Source organism: Brachypodium distachyon, chromosome 1, assembly GCF_000005505.3.
Source record: "Brachypodium distachyon strain Bd21 chromosome 1, Brachypodium_distachyon_v3.0, whole genome shotgun sequence".
NCBI lineage: Eukaryota > Viridiplantae > Streptophyta > Magnoliopsida > Poales > Poaceae > Brachypodium > Brachypodium distachyon.
Window position 1 is genome coordinate 41739828 of NC_016131.3, and position 23671 is coordinate 41763498.

General features: G+C 43.8%; 3 protein-coding genes across 3 annotated transcripts; 2 read left to right on the forward strand and 1 right to left on the reverse strand.

Annotated features, from left to right (window-relative positions):
* The first annotated feature begins 3330 nt into the window (after positions 1–3330).
* LOC100833469 (potassium transporter 24) lies at positions 3331–8351 on the forward strand. The gene is made up of 10 exons (XM_024457420.1): positions 3331–3446; positions 3581–3950; positions 4082–4538; positions 4644–4697; positions 4887–5147; positions 5245–5297; positions 6219–6342; positions 6450–6704; positions 6896–7302; positions 7453–8351. The coding sequence occupies exons 2-10, from the start codon at positions 3897–3899 to the stop codon at positions 8098–8100; spliced, it is 2313 nt and encodes a 770-aa protein (XP_024313188.1). The 5' UTR covers positions 3331–3446; positions 3581–3896; the 3' UTR covers positions 8101–8351.
* Positions 8352–13935: 5584 nt separating this feature from the next.
* LOC100834977 lies at positions 13936–18092 on the forward strand. The gene is made up of 7 exons (XM_003560774.4): positions 13936–14345; positions 14427–14507; positions 14610–14798; positions 15323–15493; positions 16110–16319; positions 16463–16551; positions 17027–18092. The coding sequence occupies exons 1-7, from the start codon at positions 14231–14233 to the stop codon at positions 17807–17809; spliced, it is 1638 nt and encodes a 545-aa protein (XP_003560822.2). The 5' UTR covers positions 13936–14230; the 3' UTR covers positions 17810–18092.
* A 437-nt stretch (positions 18093–18529) lies between these two features.
* LOC100835286 lies at positions 18530–21807 on the reverse strand. Its single transcript, XM_003560775.4, has 7 exons — positions 21254–21807; positions 20389–20630; positions 20186–20308; positions 19911–20027; positions 19637–19819; positions 19401–19542; positions 18530–19019 (listed from the first exon to the last, which is right to left on the reverse strand). The coding sequence occupies exons 1-7, from the start codon at positions 21723–21725 to the stop codon at positions 18943–18945; spliced, it is 1356 nt and encodes a 451-aa protein (XP_003560823.2). The 5' UTR covers positions 21726–21807; the 3' UTR covers positions 18530–18942.
* Between the last annotated feature and the right edge of the window lie 1864 nt (positions 21808–23671).

The window sequence follows — 23671 nt, forward strand, 5'->3', positions numbered from 1 at the left end:
AAGAACTTGTGTTCTAGCTAGCAGGACGAGTCCCAGATCCATCCGAACGAAGTTGGAATCTCAATATGATCAATGAGGTATGAGTATATCCTAGCAGCAGAAAAACCATCTTTGGCCCCATCAATATATATTCCAGTTATCATGTTCCTGGTCAAGAACAAGTTGATCATCTATGTTCCTAAACTCATGGAATTGGGTGAATGCTTCCAATGAGAGTGGAAGGTGGAATAGGGAAACTCTATCCGTGCAGTGGTGGACCTTAACCACAATAGCATTGCAGTTGATTGCAAAAGAGAAAAGTTCATGCCATTGCAATCTATAAACTCTATAAAGTTGAAGCCCACTAAATGCAGTTAATTTAGCAAGCTGCACATGCAGCCTATCCACATCAGCATTCATCTAATTACGACCCCACTCATGCAGCCACGTCATCGTTTATTCCCTGGACGTTTTTCTCTGTACGAGTGTTGCACACACATCTGGTTTCGTGATATGGGCTTTTCCTTCTCTCCCCTGACATGGCCCATTACCCACCCGAATCCTCCATGGCCCATTCCCACCAACTCTGCCCAGCCCACTCTCCCGAGTCCCGAACTGTCGTCTTCCTCCTCCTCCTCCAGCGTTCCAAAAATGTATTAACCGATGCCGTCGTTTCCAATCCCCTCAAAAGAATCGTTTCTTGCAAAATTGACAACGGAATATTTATTCTCGTGGTTCCACGAAGCGATTCAGGCCACCAGTCATCTGCCGTCCCCTATTCAATCCCCATTTGCAACTGACGCGCACCGAATGCCAGCCGTCATTGAACTCTCGATCTCCCTCCACGGCCTATAAAACCAACTTCTGATCATGTCATCTCGAGCCACTTGCCGTCCTCTCTCAAAGCACTCTCCCAATTTCAATTGATAGAAACAGAGGAGTTCAGCAGGGAAGGAGAGGAGATAGGGAAATCACACGGGGGCTCACCGAGGGACACGTTGGTGCGCTCGGCAGGGTCCAGGAGGAAGGAGAAGGGCCGGCAACGTCGAGGCTCAGTGTATGGGTCTCGGAGAGAGATCGTGAGGAGGTCCCACGTCACTGTTGGACCTGTCCGGCTGCTGCAGCCTCTCCATCCAGACGCGCTGCCGCCCACGTTGACACCGTGCGGGCCCTGGTGGTCTGGTGCGCATGCCCACGTAGGTAGTCCTCGCCCCCGCTTCTGTCGCTACTGCTCCGCCGCTGCCTCCGGTGATAAATGGTGGGTGCAAGTGAAAAATGGCTTTCTAAAATCTCTAATAGAGTTGATTTAATTTATTTCCATTCAAACAATTTTATCATCAGATTGGAGAATTTTGTAATATGATTTTTGTCCAAAAGATGGATAAAGTCATCAGAAATATTAAGCTTGATTAATAACTTCCTCTCTTCTATCTTGAGCTTAAACATGTGGTCAGTGATGAATGCATGTGTTATGTTCGATCGATGAGCAAGCTATTTCAGTGAGGGCATGATAGGCCAAACATGCATATCCTCATCTGTTCATATATTTCAATTTGAAAGAAATTATTTTCACTATAAGATCAATGTAATAACATGCCACTTCCTTCTTTTGAACATTAATGCCACTTGATCACCTATTGGCTGTTGATAGCATGGGTCAGCTAAGTGATTTCAGAAGCTCAAAATTGGTACATATTTCAGCGGAGAGGCCCAAGCGATTTTATAGAGATTAATTACTCACATATGCAGTACAACGGATCAATAGTCGATGAATAAAACGTCGTCAATAAGGCAATTGCTCAGCGAGTTATAATAAGTACAATTTGAAGCAAAATTGTATTGTTGGGTGTGCTGATTTTCATGTTATGTGGAACGATTTTATTTTGTACAGTGCAATTGCGTCTGTTGGTGCGACATTTTGCAAGCATCCTACATCAGCTATGGTTCATGAGATCTCCTTTTCTTTTCTTATATTTTCGTCTTCTTACTTTCACTATTTATATTTAGCTTATAACCAGTTTTCCGTGGCAACGTGCGGGAAATCATCTAATTCATACGGTTTCTCCTGCCAGTTATCTTTTCAAAAGCATATCGACGAGACCCTTTCGCCGTACTGTACTTGTAAACCGAACATTGAATGCTGCATAGAAGACGGATATATACAAATCGAACCGAACCTGTTCAATTCTACCACTTGATTTAAATATTCAAGAGCTCATGTAGACATGTAGTGGACATAGTATTGCAATAGTACTTTAATTTATGCTCCTGCTCACGCATGGCACATTTGGTCATTCTCTTTTGCCCTTTCACTTTCGAATCAAACTAAACTAAAACACTCGTTCAACCGCCTAAGCATCCTGCAAAATGTTATTCGATTCATACTATCAAATCCAACCAAACAGACGGCCGGCCGGATAGTCATCGTATGAAAACAACACTTCGTGTGGCCAAAGTCGGTGCACATTCGAATACAAATACTAGATGGGCCGAGGAACGAAATACAGCAGCCATGAATAATCCATTTTCTACTCCTACATACATACATACACATTTCGCTACCGTCCGAAGACGACATGGAAGCAGCTGATAAACGGATCAGATTGGCATCCTTGTTCCTGCTGCATGCAGTCATGCACCGCTTGTTTTCTTTCACACGTATACGTACCAAGGCATCAGGAGTACGTCGCAAAGTTATCTAAGCAAACCTCGGAAAGAGACTCTTCGTGTTTGCGAGCAGCACTGTCCGTTTACCAAACAGATCTCTTTCGCTTTAATTATTTCCTCTTTAATTTGACTTTGATAAATATGGCAAGCGAAAAAGAACTACCGTGTCTTAAACGCCAGGAGCTAGCATTTAGTGGCAAACGAAGATCTCATTATCTTCAAATTACTTCCGCATCTAGATCTAGATAATGTACACGATCTTGATCCGCCAAGCGAGGTTGGGAATTTGCCAGGAAAGACACGTGAAGAAATGTCTAGAAACATGATTTACTTTGAACACTATTTTGTCACCGACGCTGTGCTGATTCACATGAACAAGTCAATTTTCTTGGAATTACTTATATAGGACGATAAGACGAGCAATTTAACCGGGGAACCATAATGAGCTTAAGCCTATCATCTCAACCGCCACGACTTTCATGGAGGAAAAAATGACATTTTTCTTTAGGAAAGCGTGGGATGCCAGGAAAAGCAGACAAGGAAATAGCATGAGATATCTTTGGTAGTGATAACCACAGCCCCCACAGCCAAAGATCTCCCACCCATGGAGGGGGTAGGGAATCTAAAAGGAGCAACCACATATCAACTTGCCCCTGATACGGCCACAACACCTGATAACCCCCCCCCCCACCCCACACACACACACACACAATCTGCCCAATCCTCGTGTTGTATTGTGTCATCTGCTTCTTGACTTCTGCGCACCTATATAAGTACAAGTCTAACTCTTGTGCCATTGTGTAAGGGCAGCATGATAAGATTGTTGGCAACAACAGAGAAGGAATATCCTCTGATTTGCCTGTTCATCAATTCTTGCTTCTTCTTCCATTTGGATTTATCTAGAGGTAATTTTGGATATTTCTTTACTGCGTAGTAACAAGTACAAGTACAGAAGGAAGCAAAATCAAGGACAAGAACCGGTACTACTAAGCTGTTCTTGCAAGAAGCTACGAGAAGGGCATCAAGCGCGGGCCGCGTGGCGTTGCTTCTGCTACCTTCCCTCCCAACCGAAGTCCAAACCGAGAAATCCTTCCAAAATCTCTCTTACTCCTCTCTCAATTCGGCATCGGCTAGCGCTACGTGGGTTCAGCGAAGGTGGCGACTTGCACGACGCTCGGCAGTTGGCAGTTTGGCACCGTGACGCGCGCGTGAGCGGCAGGCAGAGAGGGCCCCAAAGGACGGCGGCGGGAATGGACGCAGAGAGCGGCGGCGGCAGCGGCGGCTGGAGGGCGGCGCGCAGGAAGGTGAGTCCAGTCCGGAGCTCCGGTTTTTTTCCTTGGATTCCGTGGGAAAGATTTTCGATCTCTTGTTGCCGTTTCGGGGGAGACATTACGATGGTGACGGGCGGTTTCCTGACTGACGCGGCCGGTTGCAGCCATGGCGCGCGGAGCTGTTGCTGGCGTACCAGAGCCTCGGGGTGGTGTACGGCGACGTGGCGACGGCGCCGCTATACGTGTTCAAGAGCGCCTTCGGCGGGGGCGACATCGAGCATTCGGTGGGGAACGAGGAGATCTACGGCGCGCTCTCCCTCGTGTTCTGGACGTTGACCCTCGTCCCGCTCCTCAAGTACGTGCTCCTCGTGCTCCGCGCCGACGACCACGGCGAGGGCGGCACCTTCGCGCTCTACTCGCTCATCTGCCGCCGCGTCCGCGCGGGGCTCCTCCCCGGCGGCGACGAGCTCGCGGAAGGCGCGTCGCAAGCGCCGGCGCCCCTGTCGCGCGCGCGCGCCGCGCTGGAACGGCACAGGGTCCTGCAGAGGCTGCTCCTGCTGCTCGCTCTGCTCGGCACGTGCATGGTCATCGGCGACGGCGTGCTCACCCCTGCTGTCTCTGGTGGAGCCCTCCTCCTCCTTCCCCACAGATTTGGTTGATATTGCCATTGGTTGGTGTTATGTTAGAGGAGGCTGATGTCTTATTCTTGCTCTATTTTATTTACAGTCTTCTCGGCGGTTTCTGGGCTCGAGCTCTCTGTGGACAATGAGCAGCATGAATGTAGGTCAATTGCTTGCTCTACTTACGTTTATGATCTGTCAATGTCGATGTGTGTTGCTTTACTTGCTGATTCTAATTGAATATATTCTGGAAATTGCATCAGTTGTCGATTTGTATTCTGATGTTTATTTTCTTCTTCTGAATATCCAGCTGATGGTTGTGTTTCTGTTGTGACATGTTGGTTTTCAGATATATTGCTACCAGTAACATGCGCGATACTGGTGGGTTTGTTCACCTTGCAACATTATGGTACACACAGGGTTGGCTTTCTTTTCGCGCCTATTGTTTGCTTGTGGCTTCTCTGCATCAGCATCATTGGTGTCTACAACATCATCCATTGGAATCCCCATGTGTACCGAGCTCTTTCGCCATACTACATGTACAAATTTCTCCAGAAGACTCAAACAGGTGGCTGGAAGTCACTGGGTGGGATCCTTCTATGCGTGACTGGTAAGGGAAAATAAGCTGCTGTGAACCATTTGACTCCGCAACTTTGAATTAATGACGATAATAATTGATCACATGTAAAACTATTCAAAATTCTTAGGCTCTGAAGCTATGTATGCGGACCTTGGGCATTTCTCGCATTCTTCTATCAAGGTACAAGACGAGTGCCTTATAATGAGGATAACATTACATAGTCCTTTTTCACATGGCTTGAATTGTCATCCCTTTGCCTTTGAATTAGTAGCTTCTAATTTCTATGCTAGTAAGATGGTTCATCTGTGTTAGATGTCTACGATGTACTTCTGTACACATCACCAACATGAGAGGAATTTTGAAGTTTGTATATGAAACAGTTAAGTAAGATGCAAAAAAAAGAAACCTTTGTGTTGGAAAACAGTTAAGTCTTAGAAAAAAAACCTTCGTCTTGGAAAACAGTTAAGTCTTGGAAAACTAAAGGAAAAGCGGGTAAATAATTTATTTGAGTGGCAAAATAATTTGACTATATGTAACTATTGTTGTCTAGTGCAAATCTGTGTGCTGCACAATTACCATATTAGAGTGTAAGCTCTTCGTCGTGGTGTCATATTACAGATTGAGGTGGAGAATTTAGAACTATGAGCCTGTCTCTGTGGAACAGCTTGTATCAGTTGTTGTAAGGTTAATTTTACCTTTCTCGTCAGGTTGTACTTGTCGCTTAGAAGACCTATAGTTTGTCTTGTGAATAAACTTATTGCCAATTGACTAAGCTCTGCTCTGTGTACAATTATACTTGAGGTGGAGCCGTGGGGTTGTCCATGAAGCCGAGAGTCGGTACAATCGGTTACTTAACTTCAACAAAAGTTTGGTAATTGAAATTTATAATCCTTAGGAATTGACATTAGGGGTGTGAATATCACATCATTTTTCCTGATAATTAGGACTAAAATATTTATACTAACATAGATGCTCTTGTGATAATTGAAATTTATAATCCTTAGGAATTGACATGCTACTGGCATTCGTGATCTGGTGATCTTCACCTTAAGTTCTTATTTAAGTCCAAAATCCCTTACTGGTATGCTTTAATTCCAACAGATAGCTTTCACCTCTGTAGTTTACCCTGCTCTGGTACTGGCATATATGGGACAAGCTGCTTACATTTCAAGCCATCACAGTTTTGAGAATGTCAATCATATTGGATTCTACGTATCAGTGCCAGGTACTCTTTATATTTTCCTGTTCACCTTCATGGTAAACATTTAGTGAGCATAACTGTTAAAGAAATCCCCCATTTAGGTATATACTTATGCAATAATCTCTTTCTAGAAAAATTCAGATGGCCTGTTCTGGTGATTGCAATACTTGCAGCCGTTGTTGGGAGCCAAGCAGTTATCACTGGCACATTTTCAATTATCAAGCAATGCTGTTCCTTAAATTGTTTTCCCAGGGTCAAGATTGTGCACACATCCTCTACAGTACATGGCCAGATATACATACCAGAGATCAACTGGATCTTGATGATACTATGCCTGGCCATTACTGTGGGCTTCAGAGATACAAAGCACTTGACAAATGCACAAGGTAAAATTGCAGTTACATAAACATATAGTTTCACCATTTCGTCCTTTTCAAAAGAAGAAAATAAAAATAGTTTCATCGTTTTCAAGATAACACCATGTTTTCCTTTTTATGCGAACAGTCACAAGTACGAACTTATATAGATTTAAGGTCAACTTTGCATGCCTAGCTAATGTGTTTTCTTCTTGGTTCAGGTCTGGCGATCATAACTGTTATGCTTGTCACAACTTGCTTGATGTCACTGGTTATAGTTCTTTGCTGGGACAAGAACATAGTCTTTGCTCTTGGATTCCTTTTTTTCTTTGGTGCCATTGAAGTTCTTTATTTCTCAGCAGCCCTTGTGAAATTTCGTGAAGGGGCTTGGGTACCCATCACCCTTTCCTTTATTTTCATGCTGGTGATGTGTGTGTGGCACTATGGTACCATAAAGAAGTACGAGTTTGATGTCGAAAACAAGGTGTCTATAAGTTGGCTCTTGAATCTTGGCCCTTCCTTGGGGATTGTTCGGGTTCGAGGAATTGGTCTGATACATACAGATCTTGTATCTGGGATTCCAGCCATTTTCTCTCACTTCGTCACCAATCTGCCTGCGTTTCATCAGGTATCTTATCATCTTGTTTTGCTTTAACATTTTTGCTTTGAACATAACAAGAACACTGTTCTAATACCGCATCTCTATCCTCTATGCTGCCCAAGTTAACCAGTATGTGCATCTAGCTAACTTCCAACAATTAAACATGTCTGTTGCCAGGTTCTGGTCTTTCTTTGCATTAAATCAGTACATGTACCACATATCCAACCTGAGGACCGATTTTTGGTTGGCCGCATTGGCCCAAAACAGTATCGTCTGTACAGAGTGGTTGTCCGATACGGATATCGCGATGTACCAAAGGATGACATAGAGTTCGAGAAGGACCTGGTCTGCAGCATTGCAGAATTCATCCGCTGTAGCGGTTCTGATGAGAAAAATGGCTTTCTGGATGGTGCAGCAGACCTTTCCTATGAGAGGCTGTCTTCCATCAGCAGTGGTCTGCCATTTCAAGAGGAGGGCAGTGAGCTCTATGAATCAGATTCACCAAGATCATCCACAGATAAGGAGATAAACCAGAATGCAATAGCGCCAAAGGCAAAGAGGGTAAGGTTTGTGCTCCCAAAGAACACACGGGTAGACCACGAGGTGTGCGCTGAGCTCCATGAGTTGACAGATGCTAGAGAGGCAGGCATGTCGTTCATCATGGCGCGCGCGTACATGAAGGCCAAAAGCGGGTCTGGTCTGATAAAGCGGGTTGCTATAAACTTCGTTTACGAGTTCCTGAGACGGAACAGCAGAGGTTCCGTCTGTGCAGCTAACATACCTCATGCTTCGACCCTGGAAGTAGGGATGGTTTGCCAGGTCTGATATCATAGTCACTGCCACGCTCCGCTGTTCATGTATATTTCTGTGCATATATGTATATCCTAACGAAAAGAGGTAGAGGGGACTTGGCCAAATAGTTCAGATCATAAAGTGTCCACAGTTTGCTCTGCAATGTCTTGTGTTGAGCTGATCTTTCTTTCGGTTTTTTCGTCTGTTGCTACCACTATCGGCGTTGTATATTGGTCGGAGAGTGTAGGAGGAATACGGAACGAGAGAGCGTTTTTTGTGCACGAGCTTACTGTTTAGGCTGCTGTGTTATATTCTTATAAAGTTTTACTCCAAACTAGTTTGTTAGACAAACTGAGAAGAGGTTAAGAAATGATACACTGTTATTTGCCAGAACTTGGCAAGTTTAGCCAGGCACTGCAGCTAATCTATTTCAGTTAGCTAATTAGACAATGTACTTGGCTTTCTTGCTAGCTGAAATCCAAAACAATTCAATCTCTGCAGGAATGCAACAAACTCTATAATGCAAGCACTGCAGGTGAGTTCCAGTACACTCTTGAAAGAAACGAAATGAATAAAACCTGCAAGTTACCAATTTCTTAATGATTTTTAGGGAGGCACAGTTTTTCTAATACTAGGAACCTGTCTCTTTCAGTATTTCGCATCCATTTTCTTGTTTCTGCTTTGCGCTTTTCTTAAGATGGGCCAAGCGGCGACTTCCTCTTTGGGCCCAATAAAGAGCAGACTCACAAAAACAAAGACGTATTCTCAAACAAAAAGTTAGATTATCCTGTCCTGGCCCCCACATATCAAACAAACTCTCCGCATCTCGAGGAGAACCTGTCATGAACCAATCACATCTCCACACGTTGTGTCTCAGGTCGCACTGGCACGCCTTTGTGCTGCTGGCTGGATGCTTTGGCTCGGCGCCCTTTTGTCCTACGGATGTGATCTGATCCCCTCAACCGTGCTCCTCCTATCATTGCGTATCTATGCCTTCTAATGGTCACCTAAAAGGCAAAGGACCCTTGATTAAGTGCAGTTTATAACAGAAAAGGAAGAAGAGAGAGTGTAGTGTAACCATAAGATTCAGTGGAACACTCTTTGGTGTGGTCATGTTCCTTCTTTATGCTTTGGAACGGGCACATGCTTGCTAGCCTAATAATCGTGACGATCGAATCAGGGAACCATTGTTGATGAATTACTCATAAAATACCCTCCACACTAAATCAAATCGAATCAGGAACAATGTGTCGTGGTGCTCACATTGTGGACATGTCGCACGCCAACTGGAAAACACATTTTGCAAGGAAAAGAAAAATCTTTGAACATGAGAATATTCTCTGGCCGCATCGATCAGTGCACACGGACTTTATATTATTGAAGTCTCCGAGGGAAATTGGTCAATTAGCGAAACCACGATGCTTCTCATTTGGCCTGCAATGTGTACAGTATTTGAGTGCGTAGTCATCCTAACAGACGGTAATAGGATAATCATGGCAGAAACACGCAAGGCCGGGCCGACGGGAGTGCGGCCGGTGCGGCTGCACAGGGCCCCAAAATCTGGAGGGCCTAAATTCTCAAGTTTCTGTTATAAAAGCATGCAATCGATCAGCACTTTGTTTTTATAAAAGCATCTGCCTTGGTGAAAAGATGTCAGACAGGCCTACCTGCCTAGCCGTATGTGTTCGTGAGAAAAGGCAAGGGTTGTCCAATGTGCAAGTGCAACATGTAGGGATTTCACTGCGTTTCTTGCTTTTGCATGGTAATTTCGTTGCATGTACAATTATTCAAAGATCTGAATGTTGAACTGAAATAACTTTATAATGGTGCGTTTGAATTACAAACAAATTTGGGACACACATGCATGATCAAGTCAATAGCATCGCTCGAGCCCTTTGTGTTTCTCGCGTTGATCGTCGAAACTAGATCTCATGTTGATAGGTTTTGATAAACTTTTTTTCCTACTAAAGAAAAACTAGTATACAGTACTTGTACTCTGTACATCGGCAAGGATCGGTCCCCGGGTCTTTTCATTCTAGAGCAGTGCCGTAGCAGTTTGATGAGGACACGAGCTGAGTTCGTTGTCTGCCTAATCACTAAGAAAATTCCCAATTCTCTAATTAGATTGATGATGTGCCTAGTGTTTCAAGAATCAATACCTACGTTATCATGAGAATTTTGCGTTATAATTGGCATCGATTTAATTTCTTTTGTGAGATAGGGCCCATTTTCAAATTTGGCACAGGGCCACGGATTTTGCTGGCCTGGCCCTGGAAACACGAATGCTAAAATGTAGTCTGAAGTGAGGAATTATGTTTGCAAATTTTGGTTTAAAGTGGCATTAAAAACACACACTATATTGTTCCTGCCATAGTGCCATCCACTATATATGTCACAAATATATAGTCCAAAGTGAAATTTACTTCACCCAAAAAAAAAAGTGAAATTTACTTCTGGAATCAAGATAAAATGCTTTTTGAAAGAAAGAGAATTAAGGACATAGCTTTGGGTCATTGGAACACAATAAAGCTTGGTCAAGATCCCATCAAGGCTACCCCAAGTACTTTATTAAATACAAAAGAGGACAAGCTTAAGCTCACGTATAAGTTAGTCTAATTTACCACTCATATAACGAATAGAAGCATGGATACATCATCGCCCTTGTGCATTTTTTTTTTAGTCGACCCTTGTGCATCTTTGCTTCTTTGTTTTGCTGGTGTGTGATCGTGAAGACATGAGAAAAGCAGGTAAGTAGTAGAGAGTACTAGAGAAAACTTCTTTGTCGTCAATGCATCATGTCACCTCATAAAGAAGAAGCTGTCACATGCTGACATGCGTGTCTACGTTCTACGCTAGATAGCATTAACTGTTGCCTTGGAGAGAGAAAAACAGAATGGAAACAAAGGTGAAAGGAACAAAATAAAGGGGGTGCAGCCCAGCACAGAATGTGGGGCGAACTGGATAATATCAGCTGATCGGCCGATCGCGAGCTCTCCGACAGGCCACCCTCCCCGTAATCCCCGTTGCCCACTCTACCCATACCCATTGGGGATTTGGATAATTGGGTCACAATCCACAGGCCAACGTGGTACTCCGTACTCTGGTTATTTTGCCTGGTGCGAAGCAACTTACGCACGTGCCGTCTTGCCGGACGTGCACGGCCACACACTTCGATCGTGCACACAAAGACACTGAACGACCGGCCAAATGGATGATCTATCGTGAAGATGTTTCTTGGGTGATGAGCATCCACAACGGTTTTCGAACTAGGGGGACAATACAAAATGTATTTTGGATCTCGGGATGCAATCTCGTTAAGTAAGAACATAACTTTCTTTTTTGAAAAAGAGGGAAATTCCGACTTCCGCAGTAGCCATCAATTTTTTAAAACATTCAAAGTACATGTCTCAAAGTTAGAGCTGAATACAAAAGTATAAAAAGGATAAAAAAAAACATTTTTCCAGCCTAAGACCTGCGCAGCCACTCAAACCGGCTGAAAAACTCCGTGCTACCGTCTCTAAACGGTTCTGAGTTCTAGATACACGTTGGTGAACTAATATCTCAACCTATTTTTCAGTTTACCGGGTTTATTGAAGGTATAGGGGCTGACTCGTGGACTCCACAAGTCAGGTTTGCGGTTAACCTACTTAGTTACCAAATTATCTGTTTCTTGTAACCGATTGGCACAAAAGTCATAGTTGTGTGGTAAAAATTTCAAGAGTTGTGTTTTTTTATAACAAAGTTCCAAAAATAAGGGTTATGTGATATTAACTCTTATTTTTAGGACTATTTTAGCTACCCTATACAAACTTTGTTTTGTATGTTTATTTAATTACTACTCCCTCCGATCCTAAATTCTTGTCTCAAATTTGCTCAAATATGAACGTATCTATTCTTAAAAGGTGTCTAGATACATGTAATATTTCGACAATAATTTAGTATCGGAGGAAGTATTTATTTAGCAAGACTATACGGCTAGACCTAGACCTGATAGTAAATAAATAGTATGGTAATACAGATCGATGTGGATGACACCAGAAGTCATCTCAAAGAGGCCTGCAAGACAGATCTTTATCACTGTGTAGATAGGAGGCCTGAAATAGGAGTGCTTGACAAATTTAAAATATGCTATGGGGTTTTTGCGTGTTACGTGGACATCAACACCATCTACAACTATAAGTTTCCTCCGAAGAAGTGTAAGTGTCTATGTTCAGGACTATTTTAATGGTTCAGATTCTCTAAGGGCTTGTGCCCACCCCGGTGGGGATCAAAGAGGAATGGTGAAATTGTAGTTCATGTTCGGCCCCAAATCACTCTCAATCCCTGCAGGTAACGTTGCAACCTAACATGGCCTAAAGAATTTCAGGAAATCCTTTTACATTATGTTTACATTCATGGGCAAGGCATGTGGGAGTTTGAAGAGCGACCCCTTAAAAATCTTTATATGATGGCTGAATTGGAGTCCATATAATGATTACCCCTTTTGGCCGAACAAAAATTCAAATGATCTGTGATGATATGTCCAAACTTGAAATTTAAGCAACAAAATGTGGTGCGTAGAACCCCACGGACGAAACATAAGCATCCTCATAGGATGGGCAGCGATGGATACATGGAGAACGTCTCAATAAGGCACGATATGCTCAAGCTTACTAAAAAAGAGCCCAACACGGGCAACACCATCCTCAACCCCCCGATCTTAGAAGGGGTCAAGCACTTGTAAGATACGGAGTATCAAACTACATGTAGTCATACATAAATTGATGAAAGTTCATATCTCATTTTGTGAAGCTCATGCTCGTTCGTGGAAGCTCATCTCAAATTAGTTGAAGCTCATAACGTCATTTCAATTTTACAGAAAGTAGTCCAACATTTATCTAAATAGTTGAAAAGCTAGGTTCAGATTCGCTCTAGATGCTCTGACTATGCTCCGTGAATCAGGATGGCAATGGGGCAGGTCTGGACAGATGGACCACATCCATATCCATCCCCAAACACATTATCCACCATGAAAATATCCGTGGACGCAAAACGATATCCACATCCATATCCACGCAACATACACCATCAACAACAAAATACAGCATTATGCATCGGCATATACGGCAGCAACAACAGCATACATGAGTGAATAATGGACCCACATGAGTGAACAATGGATCGGTTGTGGGGGTGGCGGCTGAGTGACAGAGAAAGAGGGAGGGAGTTAAGGTTGGGAAATATTTATATATGAGTGAATAATGGACCTACATGTCAGTACTTTCTCTATTTCCTTAAATACCAGGTGTACATGGATATCTATAAATCAAATATGTTATCCGTGTCTGTTCCGCGAGTTGGCGGGTATCCATCTATGTAACCATGGAGCGAGGTCGTGCTCTATACCCGCGATCCATGAGCTGGATATCTATGATTATCCATTTTTTCAGTATCCATTGCCATCATGACATGTGAAAGGGAGGACCGCCAGTTTGACGATTGCATAAAACCCTCACATCACGTGAGAACCGGCCAATTAGTGTCTTGGGCTCTCGCACTATTCCTCAAATAATTCTCACAAGTAAGGTTATTCATACACGGTTTCAATCAAAACCATATAAACCGGCGGAGAGAAGTCTAGGTTTCAATAAAAATTGCAAATCCACCGGTACACTGGCAAAAATAAATTTTGAATACAAACCATTTTCCGAACGCTCCTGCCCACGACCCACGGGAATGCCAAACGGAAAACGGAAAATAGAGAAGCACCTCTTGGTCTGGTGGTGGAATTGTGAAAATCCTGATAATCACGGACTCACGATATACTGTCTTTCCCTCAGAAGAAAACGGAAAACCGAGGTAACGGAGTCACGACGGCGGTGCTGTAGCAATAACAGCGGCGGCAGCAAAGCAATACCGGCGAGCGAGAACCGCAGGGCGCAGGCCTCCTCACTCCCACTCTCTCTTCCTCGCTTTAACCCCTCTCCCTCTCCTCTTTTCCTGCCTTTTTTTGGCGGAGAGCGAGAACTCCAGGCGTCCCCAAAACAGGTCGGATTCTCGGTGCTTTCTGAACCTTCTTTACTTGTCCTCGAATGGCTTCCTCCTCACATTCCCCCTAGTTCTCGCCACCCTCTCCCTCCCCTGCAAGCTTCCTCTGGGTTCTTTGCTTCCGCGAGTGGACCAAATGATGGAGACCAATGTGTCGGCAGGAAGAGCAAGAGGCGTGGCGGCGCTCCTAGTGGCCGCGCTCCTGCTCAGTGCCTCCGGCTCCGCGTCGGCCGCGTCCTCGTACCCCGCAAGTGAGCAAAGCTCGGTTCTTGGTCTTCGAGTTTAGTTTGGTTTGGTTTCTTGGGGGCTAATCGTTACCGATTGGTTGGCAGAAATTGTGGGCGGGCTCCTGAGAAGCACGGCGTCGGCGGTGGTGAAGCAGCTGTGGTCGCTCAAATCGACCACCAGGACCGGTAATGGGCGTGGTTCTTGTTGGCTATTTCCTCAGGTTCATCATCGGTTTTGGTTTCTTGAACGGGGGTTTTGGTCGGGTTTTTTTGTGTGTGTGTCGGCAGTGGCGTCGACGGCGGCGGCGGGGAGGTCCATGGTGAAGTACGAGGGCTGGTACGAGGTGGAGACGGTGTTCGACGGCAGCAAACTGGGGATCGAGCCGTACGCCGTGGAGGTCACCCCTGCCGGCGAGCTGCTCGTGCTCGACTCCATGAACAGCAACATCTACAGGGTCCAGCTGCCGCTGTCCCGATGTGAGCACTGCACGCCCCCATGATCCCAACTGCTTCTTCCAATCCTTTTCAGGTTTCGTAATGCCGCACGTAGTTATTGCTGGTAGTACTCCGTCATCCATCACCGGATTCTGCTAAACATGGTTGTTTTAACGACTAGTATGTGAGGCCTTTGGGCGGTTGGTCAGGGGTGATGTGTGATGGGACCTGGTCACTTTCACTTCACATGTTTATAGAGTGTCGGATTCTTCCCAGAGTTGAACAAATAAACCTTGTTTTATTCACCTGAAAAATTAATAGCAAAATGTAGTACGAATTGTTTGCCAGAATGATTAGCAACATTTGTCATGTCTGATGTGAAGATCTGTTATTCCAACTTTTGTATGAGTGGATTTGATATCTATCATTTCCCTCCCTTGACACAATGTTTTACTCTGGAGTGATGAAATTATTACATATGTGTACTGTATTATTTAACAGTAGCTACTGTTCAGCTTATATGCCAGTTTCTCTTGCATCTTTGTAAAATGGTTTGAACTATGCAGATAGCAGACCAAAGCTGGTCTCTGGTTCCCCTGAAGGATTATCTGGTCATGTCGATGGGAGACTCCGAGAGGCGAGGATGAACCACCCTAAGGGGTTTACAGTTGATGACAGGGGCAACATTTATGTTGCAGATGCAATGAACATGGCAATAAGAAAAATCAGTGATACAGGTAAGCTAAAATGTCTCATGTAGGGTCTGTGCACATGATATGTATGGTCCCGAAGTATCCTATGTTTGCTCTTTGTTTCCCATTGTGCTTTTCCAGCATTTTATTAGACTTGCGTCCAAAAGTTGCAGTTGGAGCTAGGTACGCTCTCAGATTGAGTGCGAAAATCAAACACAAAATGTCAACATGGTAAACTATTCAGTGTGGGTAGGGGAATTGCATAGTTAGACTTACATACTAAGTTTCTTAAGATTTAGTGATACAAAAAGCTCTAAGAGAGAAATCATTACTCCATGCCCTCACAATTGCTCATTGAACTTGTACATGTTTTGATTCTTGAGCGTGTTGAGTTAAATGAAGAATTTGCATACACAAAACAGGTATGTAGTGTAAAGGTGAATATCATAAGTTGAGGTGCTGGTTTGAGTTTGCCCAAAATGCCCAGCCATTTTAACTTCATCATTATATTTTTCAACTGTTTTTGAAATAAACAAGTTTTCTTGTGATTAAACATATCTCCTGAAGAAACTACACATCTTTTTATTAATTGAGGTTGACTTCAGATGATTTTTTTTATCTTCTCAAATCTTCTAACATAAATGTTGCAATGAGTATGTAGGGGTCACAACCATTGCTGGGGGGAAATCAGTGAGAGGTGGACACACAGATGGACCCAGTGATGATGCAAAATTTTCTACTGATTTTGAAATCCGCTATATCAGTAGTAGCTGCTCCCTCTTGGTCATTGATAGAGGAAACCAGGCAATTAGGGAGATTCCACTCCAGCTCGATGACTGTGAATATCAGCATGAAGCTGGTTTCCCTCTAGGTACATTCTACTCAAAGCTTTCCGATGGTACTGTTTCACCGAAGAATACTGTTGTTCTAAAGCCAGATTATCGCATTTGCTGCTCATGCGGACAAGTTCCAGTAAATCTACACACACTAATACCACAGTTTGAATGCTTACAGGTGTTGCCTTGCTTTTTGCTGCTGGTTTCTTTGGTTACATGCTTGCATTGCTCCAACGCCGGGTTTTCGGAATGGTATCAACAACAGAGGTAAGTGCTTCATTGTTTATATTGTTTTTGTTATCTGAGAAAAACATCATGTACACATGCTGGCAGTATGGGTGGGCACTTCACTACTAGGGCAAGGTCTACGATGGACCACAGTCCTGCAGGCCTGCTGGAAACCAGTAGACCGTCGCATGAATCCATTACTGTCAACATTTGATTTCCCTAGAGCTAGTGCCTATCATCATTCTGCCCCAGCAGCCTGGTCACTCATTCTGCCCCACACCTATCATCACAGCTACAAGAATTATGGTATGGTGGTAACTTTAGAGTTGATAATAATCCTGTGGACCTGTACCATAACTTAAAATGTATCTAAAGAAATTCATTCGTTATCCCTCTAGAGTCTAGATCATAATTTAAATAAAGATGAAGGTCATATATCTTCGTAGTAGCTACCTTATTTATGCATTGGATGTGCAAGCTACCTTGTTGGTAATTGAATTTTTTTACAATACAGGAACATCACCCTTCTCCAAGAACCACCAGTGCAAACTTCCCTCCGTATCAACCATACCAACCATATCAACAGCCATTAAAGCCTTCTCATCGCCCCCCACTAATCCCAAATGAAGATGAAGCTGGAAAACAGGAAGCGGGAGAAGGGTTCTTCACCTCAATTGGCAAATTCATGGGAGGAGCAAAATCATCTGTGGCAGAGATACTTTCCAGAAAGAAGCACCCAACAAGACAGCAACATCATCATCACCACCACCAACAGCGAAGAGCTAACCCATGGCCAGTGCAAGAAAGCTATGCCATCCCACATGACGAGACGCCTCCACCATTGGATACAAGAGCACCAACCCCTCGGAAGAACTATGCTTTTATGACAACTGAGCCTGAAAAGATCCACCACGTCCGTAATGGGCAGCCCTATCTCAGCAGTTGGGATGCACGCGGCCCTCAGCAGCCGCAGCCGGAGCAGCAGACATATCACCACCAGCAGCAACACAGGCGGCAGCCGGAGCAGCAGGCGTATCAGGTGCAGCAGCACAGGCAGCAGCCGGAGCAGCAGTTGTACCACCTGCAGCAGCACAGGCAGTACTCTGCTGGGCCGCAGACTTTCTACGAGCAGAGCTGCGAGACGACGAACGAGGTCGTGTTTGGCGCGGTCCAGGAGGTGGACAGCAAGCGGCGCATGGTGGAGATCAAGGCCGTGAACTATGGAGACACATTCTACGAGCAGTACGGGGTGCGGTATCGCAACAACTACATCGGCTACAACAGCAATAACTATTAACAGCTAATCCTTCCTGTTGCTATTTTCTTCCTAGACTTCTTTTCTTCCCCCTTTTGCTATATGATTAGATTTACCGCTCGTTCTTGTACTCCATGCCCTCTTCATTCCGAGGCATGTAAGAAAAGAAAGAGGAAACGGAGAAGGTAGAATTTAGTAAGCTCCTGTCTTAGTTTGTGCAATTGAAAAGCTGGGGATTTTGGTAGTCCACCCTGGTGAACGATTATCAATGATTCCGAGCCTTCATTTTGTATCTGTCCCATTTAAGTATCAACTGCTTCGATAAGCACTGTGCCTGTGGGATGAAGTTCCAGACCATCATATTAAGCTCGCCGCAGCATTTATTTGGATATCATGGCAGTCGGGTAGGAAGGCACAAGGGGGGGCATTCGTGATCCCTGGCCTCGTGCAGCTGGTGAATACACTCAGCCTCAGGAGCATGGACGGTGGTCAGAAGAAGTATGTGGCAAAGTTTATAGCGATGGGTGCAACAGTATCAGCACACCGGCGCAGCTCTCTTGACACGTGGGCCTGGGATGCGGACGAATTTTTGTAATAAATGCATCTCGTGACAATGTTTGTCACAAGATATACAGGATAAGTTGCAATGGATAAAATGAGACGAAGATATGCAGGATCTGGATAGGTCTGAGGAGCTTGTTTGAGGGGAGAGCATTGGGCTACGCATGCTGTGTCTCATGAAAATGAGCAATAACACATTCCTAAAGCTTTGAAATAGAGCTTCATGCAGAATCAGTACAAAGAAACTTATAATGTAGGTTGATTTACATTGAGGAACCATTGATACATAATGTTCTACATACAAAAAATCAGCTTACCCGAAGTGTTGAGTCAAGAAATCCACACCATCATTTGGTGTAGCTCTTTCATGCCACGGCGTACCACGGTTTTGTTTCCACAAGTTGTTAGGCCACTATTGAACCACCTCCATTCCTTGTGCTACTGGCCATAGCTGTAGTTGATCTTAATGCACTGTCATTCTAGCTACTCCGCACATTAGGTCGCAGCAATGATCATATGATAGCATACAAAAACAGTTATCATATGAAAAATAGCTTAGCCGCCACTGGCAAGTCTGGTGAGTTAATCATGAAGAAAAGCCACCAAATTATGCATTAACTATTCATCTGGTAACTGTCCTCTCCTGATACATCAAGAAATGATCCCAGTATCTGAACCATCAAGCTACCAGCTGCAAAAAAATAATACAAGTGTTATCGTTTCATTTTGAGAACTACTCCCCTTCTTGAAATATAAGGCATAGTTTGACTGTCGAAGTTTGAACTTTGAAAGTGAGTTTCTTGTAAATATTTTTTAATAGTTAAAAAATAGAAAACATAACAAAGTGTCTTTGAATAAAAATCATATGGTATTTTATGTACCATAATTCAAATAGCATTAGGTTAATTATTTGTCAACGCTTGAACTTGGATGGCAAAACAGATGCAGCACTAAAATGAAGGATCACTGACCTCTTGCCCTATAACTAATCTCAAATTTCATCGTTCATTCTTTTTTAGTTTGTAATGGAGAATATCGCTGAGAACATGGTGACTGGTGTGGTGGGAAGTACCTATGATGAAGATAGCTCCAATAAGTCCTGTAACGCCCCATCTCTCGCCATGGATTGCCCAGGCAAAAGCAGCACCCCAAACTGGTTCAAGACCATAAATTATTGCAGTTTCTGTAGCTGACACATCACGCATAGCAACAACCTGAAGACAAGGAAAACTGCCAAAATAAGCATTGCTAAAGAATTAAACATGGCATCAAATTGAACAGAATTTATATGGCAGGACTAACACTAACCTCTGCCCATAAACAAAAGGTAGTTGAGAGTATGCCAGTGTATAGTATTGCTAGCCAAGGAAATGCTGCCATCATGCTGAATAACTGTGTTGGTGTTTGTGATTTTAAATTCCAGTGTACCATACTCTGAAGGAGGCGTTTAACAATGAACGAGGCTGCCGACACAAGAGCTAGAACAAGCACCTGGTTTAAAATAAATTCATAAAGCACTACATCTAGAAGAAAGTGGAAAAGAAATGCAAGATGAGCATTGAGGTTTAGTCAGAAAACCCACCTGACATCCAACAAGCGCTAGGAAATTATCTTTTTTCATATTTCTGGAAATATGCTCTGTTCTGAGCATATGAATTGCAAAACAAAAGGCACTAAGGAGGGTCAGAAGATCACCGACCTAATGACAGTAGGAAGAGACACGATCAATAAAGATGATATGTGCAACTTGTGCAGTCATTGCTAACTCACTGAATCAAGGATAGAACAATACTAGTCCATAAGACATAAAATTATTTAGAAAAGCTTTTGGACATTTCTATGGGATAATCGACTTACACATGGCGGAGAACCACTTAACTCTAGAATACCAACACCAACCATTGATAAAAGTGCTCCCAGCCATGTATAGATAGGTATTTCTGCACCAAGAATACCATCCAATAGAGGGACAATAATCACCTGAACATGTTTGAGTAAGGAACATACACCATATATTAGAGGGAAGACTTTACTGGACTAAGCTTGAGAACAGATCTTACTGTGAGTGCAGAAATGAAAGATGCACGACCAGCATCAGCCGTAACTAACCCAATAGACTGAGCTAGGAAGGCCAAGGTTACCCAAATGCCCAGTTCTACTCCTCTAATAAAGACTTGCATGTCTCTCAGTGACTTCAGCAAGAAAGGCACAAAAGGAATGGCCGCGATACTGAAGCGTAAGACATTGAAAAGGTCAGGATCCAACATACTCTGCGCCTCTTTAACAACAGAAATGTTGCTTGCTGGAAGGAAAGATTCAAATTAGCTGATTACTAATGAGAGCTAGTAGTACTTGTCAAACATAAAATTGGATTGTGAGGTATGAATTTGCTACGTAGTATTCTTCTTCCAAAAATATTAAAAAATTCCACATCAAGCTACTAGAGCACATAGATTGATTTATTTTATGTGCAACAAATGTCGAACACAATGGTGATACAAGGCTGTATAAGCATGGACTTCTATTGTTGCCGAGTAAGCATTGGATAAATGTAACATTGACACTCAATGATGGCTGAGAAAAGTAGAGAATTTTCATGCTATAACAGGCGAAAAAGATGGATTCATCATCCATGAGAAGACATGCACTGTCCCGCGAGACAGACCATACCGTGAACAAGTTTGCACACAACTTAAACGGATTTTATATCAAGATACCCAAAAATTTAGTATCATGGATACCATTCAACAAGCCATTATTACCTGAAATTTTCATTTTTTATATTTATGAAAAATCTGATAGAGTAAGCATATTTCAAGAACCTCCCTGGCCTCGCCATCTCTTGTTGAAATAACGTCGAATAGATGGTGTGCAGCATGCAGTCATTAGAGATTTAGAGCGCCCAGAAGCCGAATATGTGCGTACCAAATATGAGGACGACCAGATTGAGCAGGATGACACTCCTTGCCCTGCTGGGGACCAATAACGTCACCTTTCGCCACGCAGCGTGCGCCTGCCGCCTGACCGTGAACCAGGACGGCGGCTCCTGGGGGTCGGGGGTGGAGGGCTTGGGCGTCTTGGGCGGAACCACCTTCCACCTCCCGCTCTCACCAAGTGCCTTCTTCGAAGAAAATCGCTTGGCCGGAGGAAGTTCGGGATCCTCGGACAGATAGTCTGAGGAGGCGGCGGAGGGCGACAGGAGTTGCCGCCTTCTCGGTACAGGCATAACCGGTACGTTGGGGAGAGGGAGTTGGCGATGGCGACGGGGGTGGGTTTCTAGACTGCGAGGGCGCCATGGGCGGGGAGGATTTGGAAGCTTGGAGAGAAGCATTTCGCCGGAGGAGGGGCACAGCGAGACGATCTTGAGCAAGACGTGCTGTTTTGAGTGGTAGCACATGGCGAAGCAAGAACCCACGCACAAATCTCGCTTCTTTTTTTTTGGAAAACACAAATCTCGCTCAGGTCCACACACAAACGCTTACGAAGAAGAAATGGAGCGGCGGCCAATTCTTTCTTTTTTGAAAAGATCTTAACTCTTTTTTTTTCTTTTTTTCTTGGAAACCATAGACAAAAGTGACCCGCTAGAAGAGGGACACCGGACACGTCCTGAGAAACAACAAAAATAAAATCAGACGCTTCCCATCACGCCACTCCGTCACTCCCACATCGTCCGGCGCAGATTTTTTGACTACAAGTTCATAGACCAGATCCTTGCAACAAAAAGAAAAGTACATAGACCAGAGATCCAAAGTTGCAAGTCATACGGTTAGATAATCTCTTTGCAAGTCAAGTCTGGATTTATGTGTGCTTATTTTCAAGCTTGCTCAAGTCACAACAAGCTTTCTTGTTCATCTTTGTCCAAAGGACCTGCAAAAGAGATAATGACAATGGGTGGTCCGATCTTCTCGTTGAGCTCGTTGTGGATGGATAATACTCGCCAGACGCTGACGAATGTCTGGTTGGTCCTTGCTGCCAATGCAACAATTTTCAAACTATTTGATATTCGCAACAACACACGCTTGCGCACGTGACCGCTGACCACGAAGCGGTTCTGCAATTTACCAATTCCTAGTGGAACAATAGATAGCACTCGAATCTTCAGTAACAAAAACACCAGATCGCCACAAAGTGGTGAAGATAAATTTCTGATCGAATCAAAGAGGAATATAATTTCAGATGAATGCTTGTAGCAGTTCAACGAAAAGTTCTAAATAATCTAAACGTGGTCTCACCTAATTGTGGACGCCCCTCAACTTAAATAGGAGGGTGGACGTCCTGTGACCTAATTGGACTCGGACTCGAACTTGGTTCAATCCAAACTTGATACAAACTGACCCAAAACGTTGGGTTCAGCCCAAACTAGGGGCACGCAGGCCCAACTCTCATCGTGCACACACTTAGGCAAAATAACATGTCATAGGCAGCCCTATGTGTGTCACATATCCCTCAACGTGCATTTAGTTGATTTCCTCCTCTTCATGTGGTGCGCCGGCCTCCCTCTCCTCCCTCGCGCTCTTCTTGATATAGGAAATCATTGGCAATGGATCTTGCTGCAACTCTCCTCCTCCACGTGCAATGCTTAAGTCATCTTCAAATCTGATCATACATAGATGCATAGACTTAGGTAGTATAAAGCTCTCATCAATAATAACATCAGATTCAATTAAGAGTGACTTCACCTGTTGTTCAAATAGTTTTGCACGTGCTCTTGTTATTGGTTCAAGTCTAACTTCATTGGGCTTGTCTTGTGCGGCAACATCATCAATTGGAGTTGATGACAAAGAACTAGTGATGTTCTCATCATCCTCGCCCCCTTGAAAGGCATCGACCCTGACGCAGCAAGGTCTTCTCCAGCATATGGCGTCAAATCAGCAACATTGAATGTATTACTAACGCCAAACTCATCGGTTGGAAAATCAATCTTGTATGCATTGTCATTAATCTTGGCAAGCACTTTATATGGTCCAGCACCACGTGGTTGCAACTTGGACTTGCGACGCTCCGAAAATCTGTCCTTGTGAAAGTGTACCCAAACCTGTTGTTCAAGTAGCTTTGCACGTGCTTTTGTTTTTGGCCCAAGTCTAATTTCATTGGGTTTGTCTTGTGCAGCAACATCATCAATTGGAGTTGATGACAAAGGACTAGAGATGTCCTCATCAGATAAAAAGAAAACGAAAAATAAATTTGACACCGTAGGTCAACTACACAGGTTACTACGGGGACCTATTGTTAGCCATGCACTAAGAAAGATAAAACAACAAGGCAATAATGTGTTGTCGTATTAGGCTACTCATAGTGGAAGTAACATAAGTGATAACATGAGTGCCAACTAAGCAAATTTGG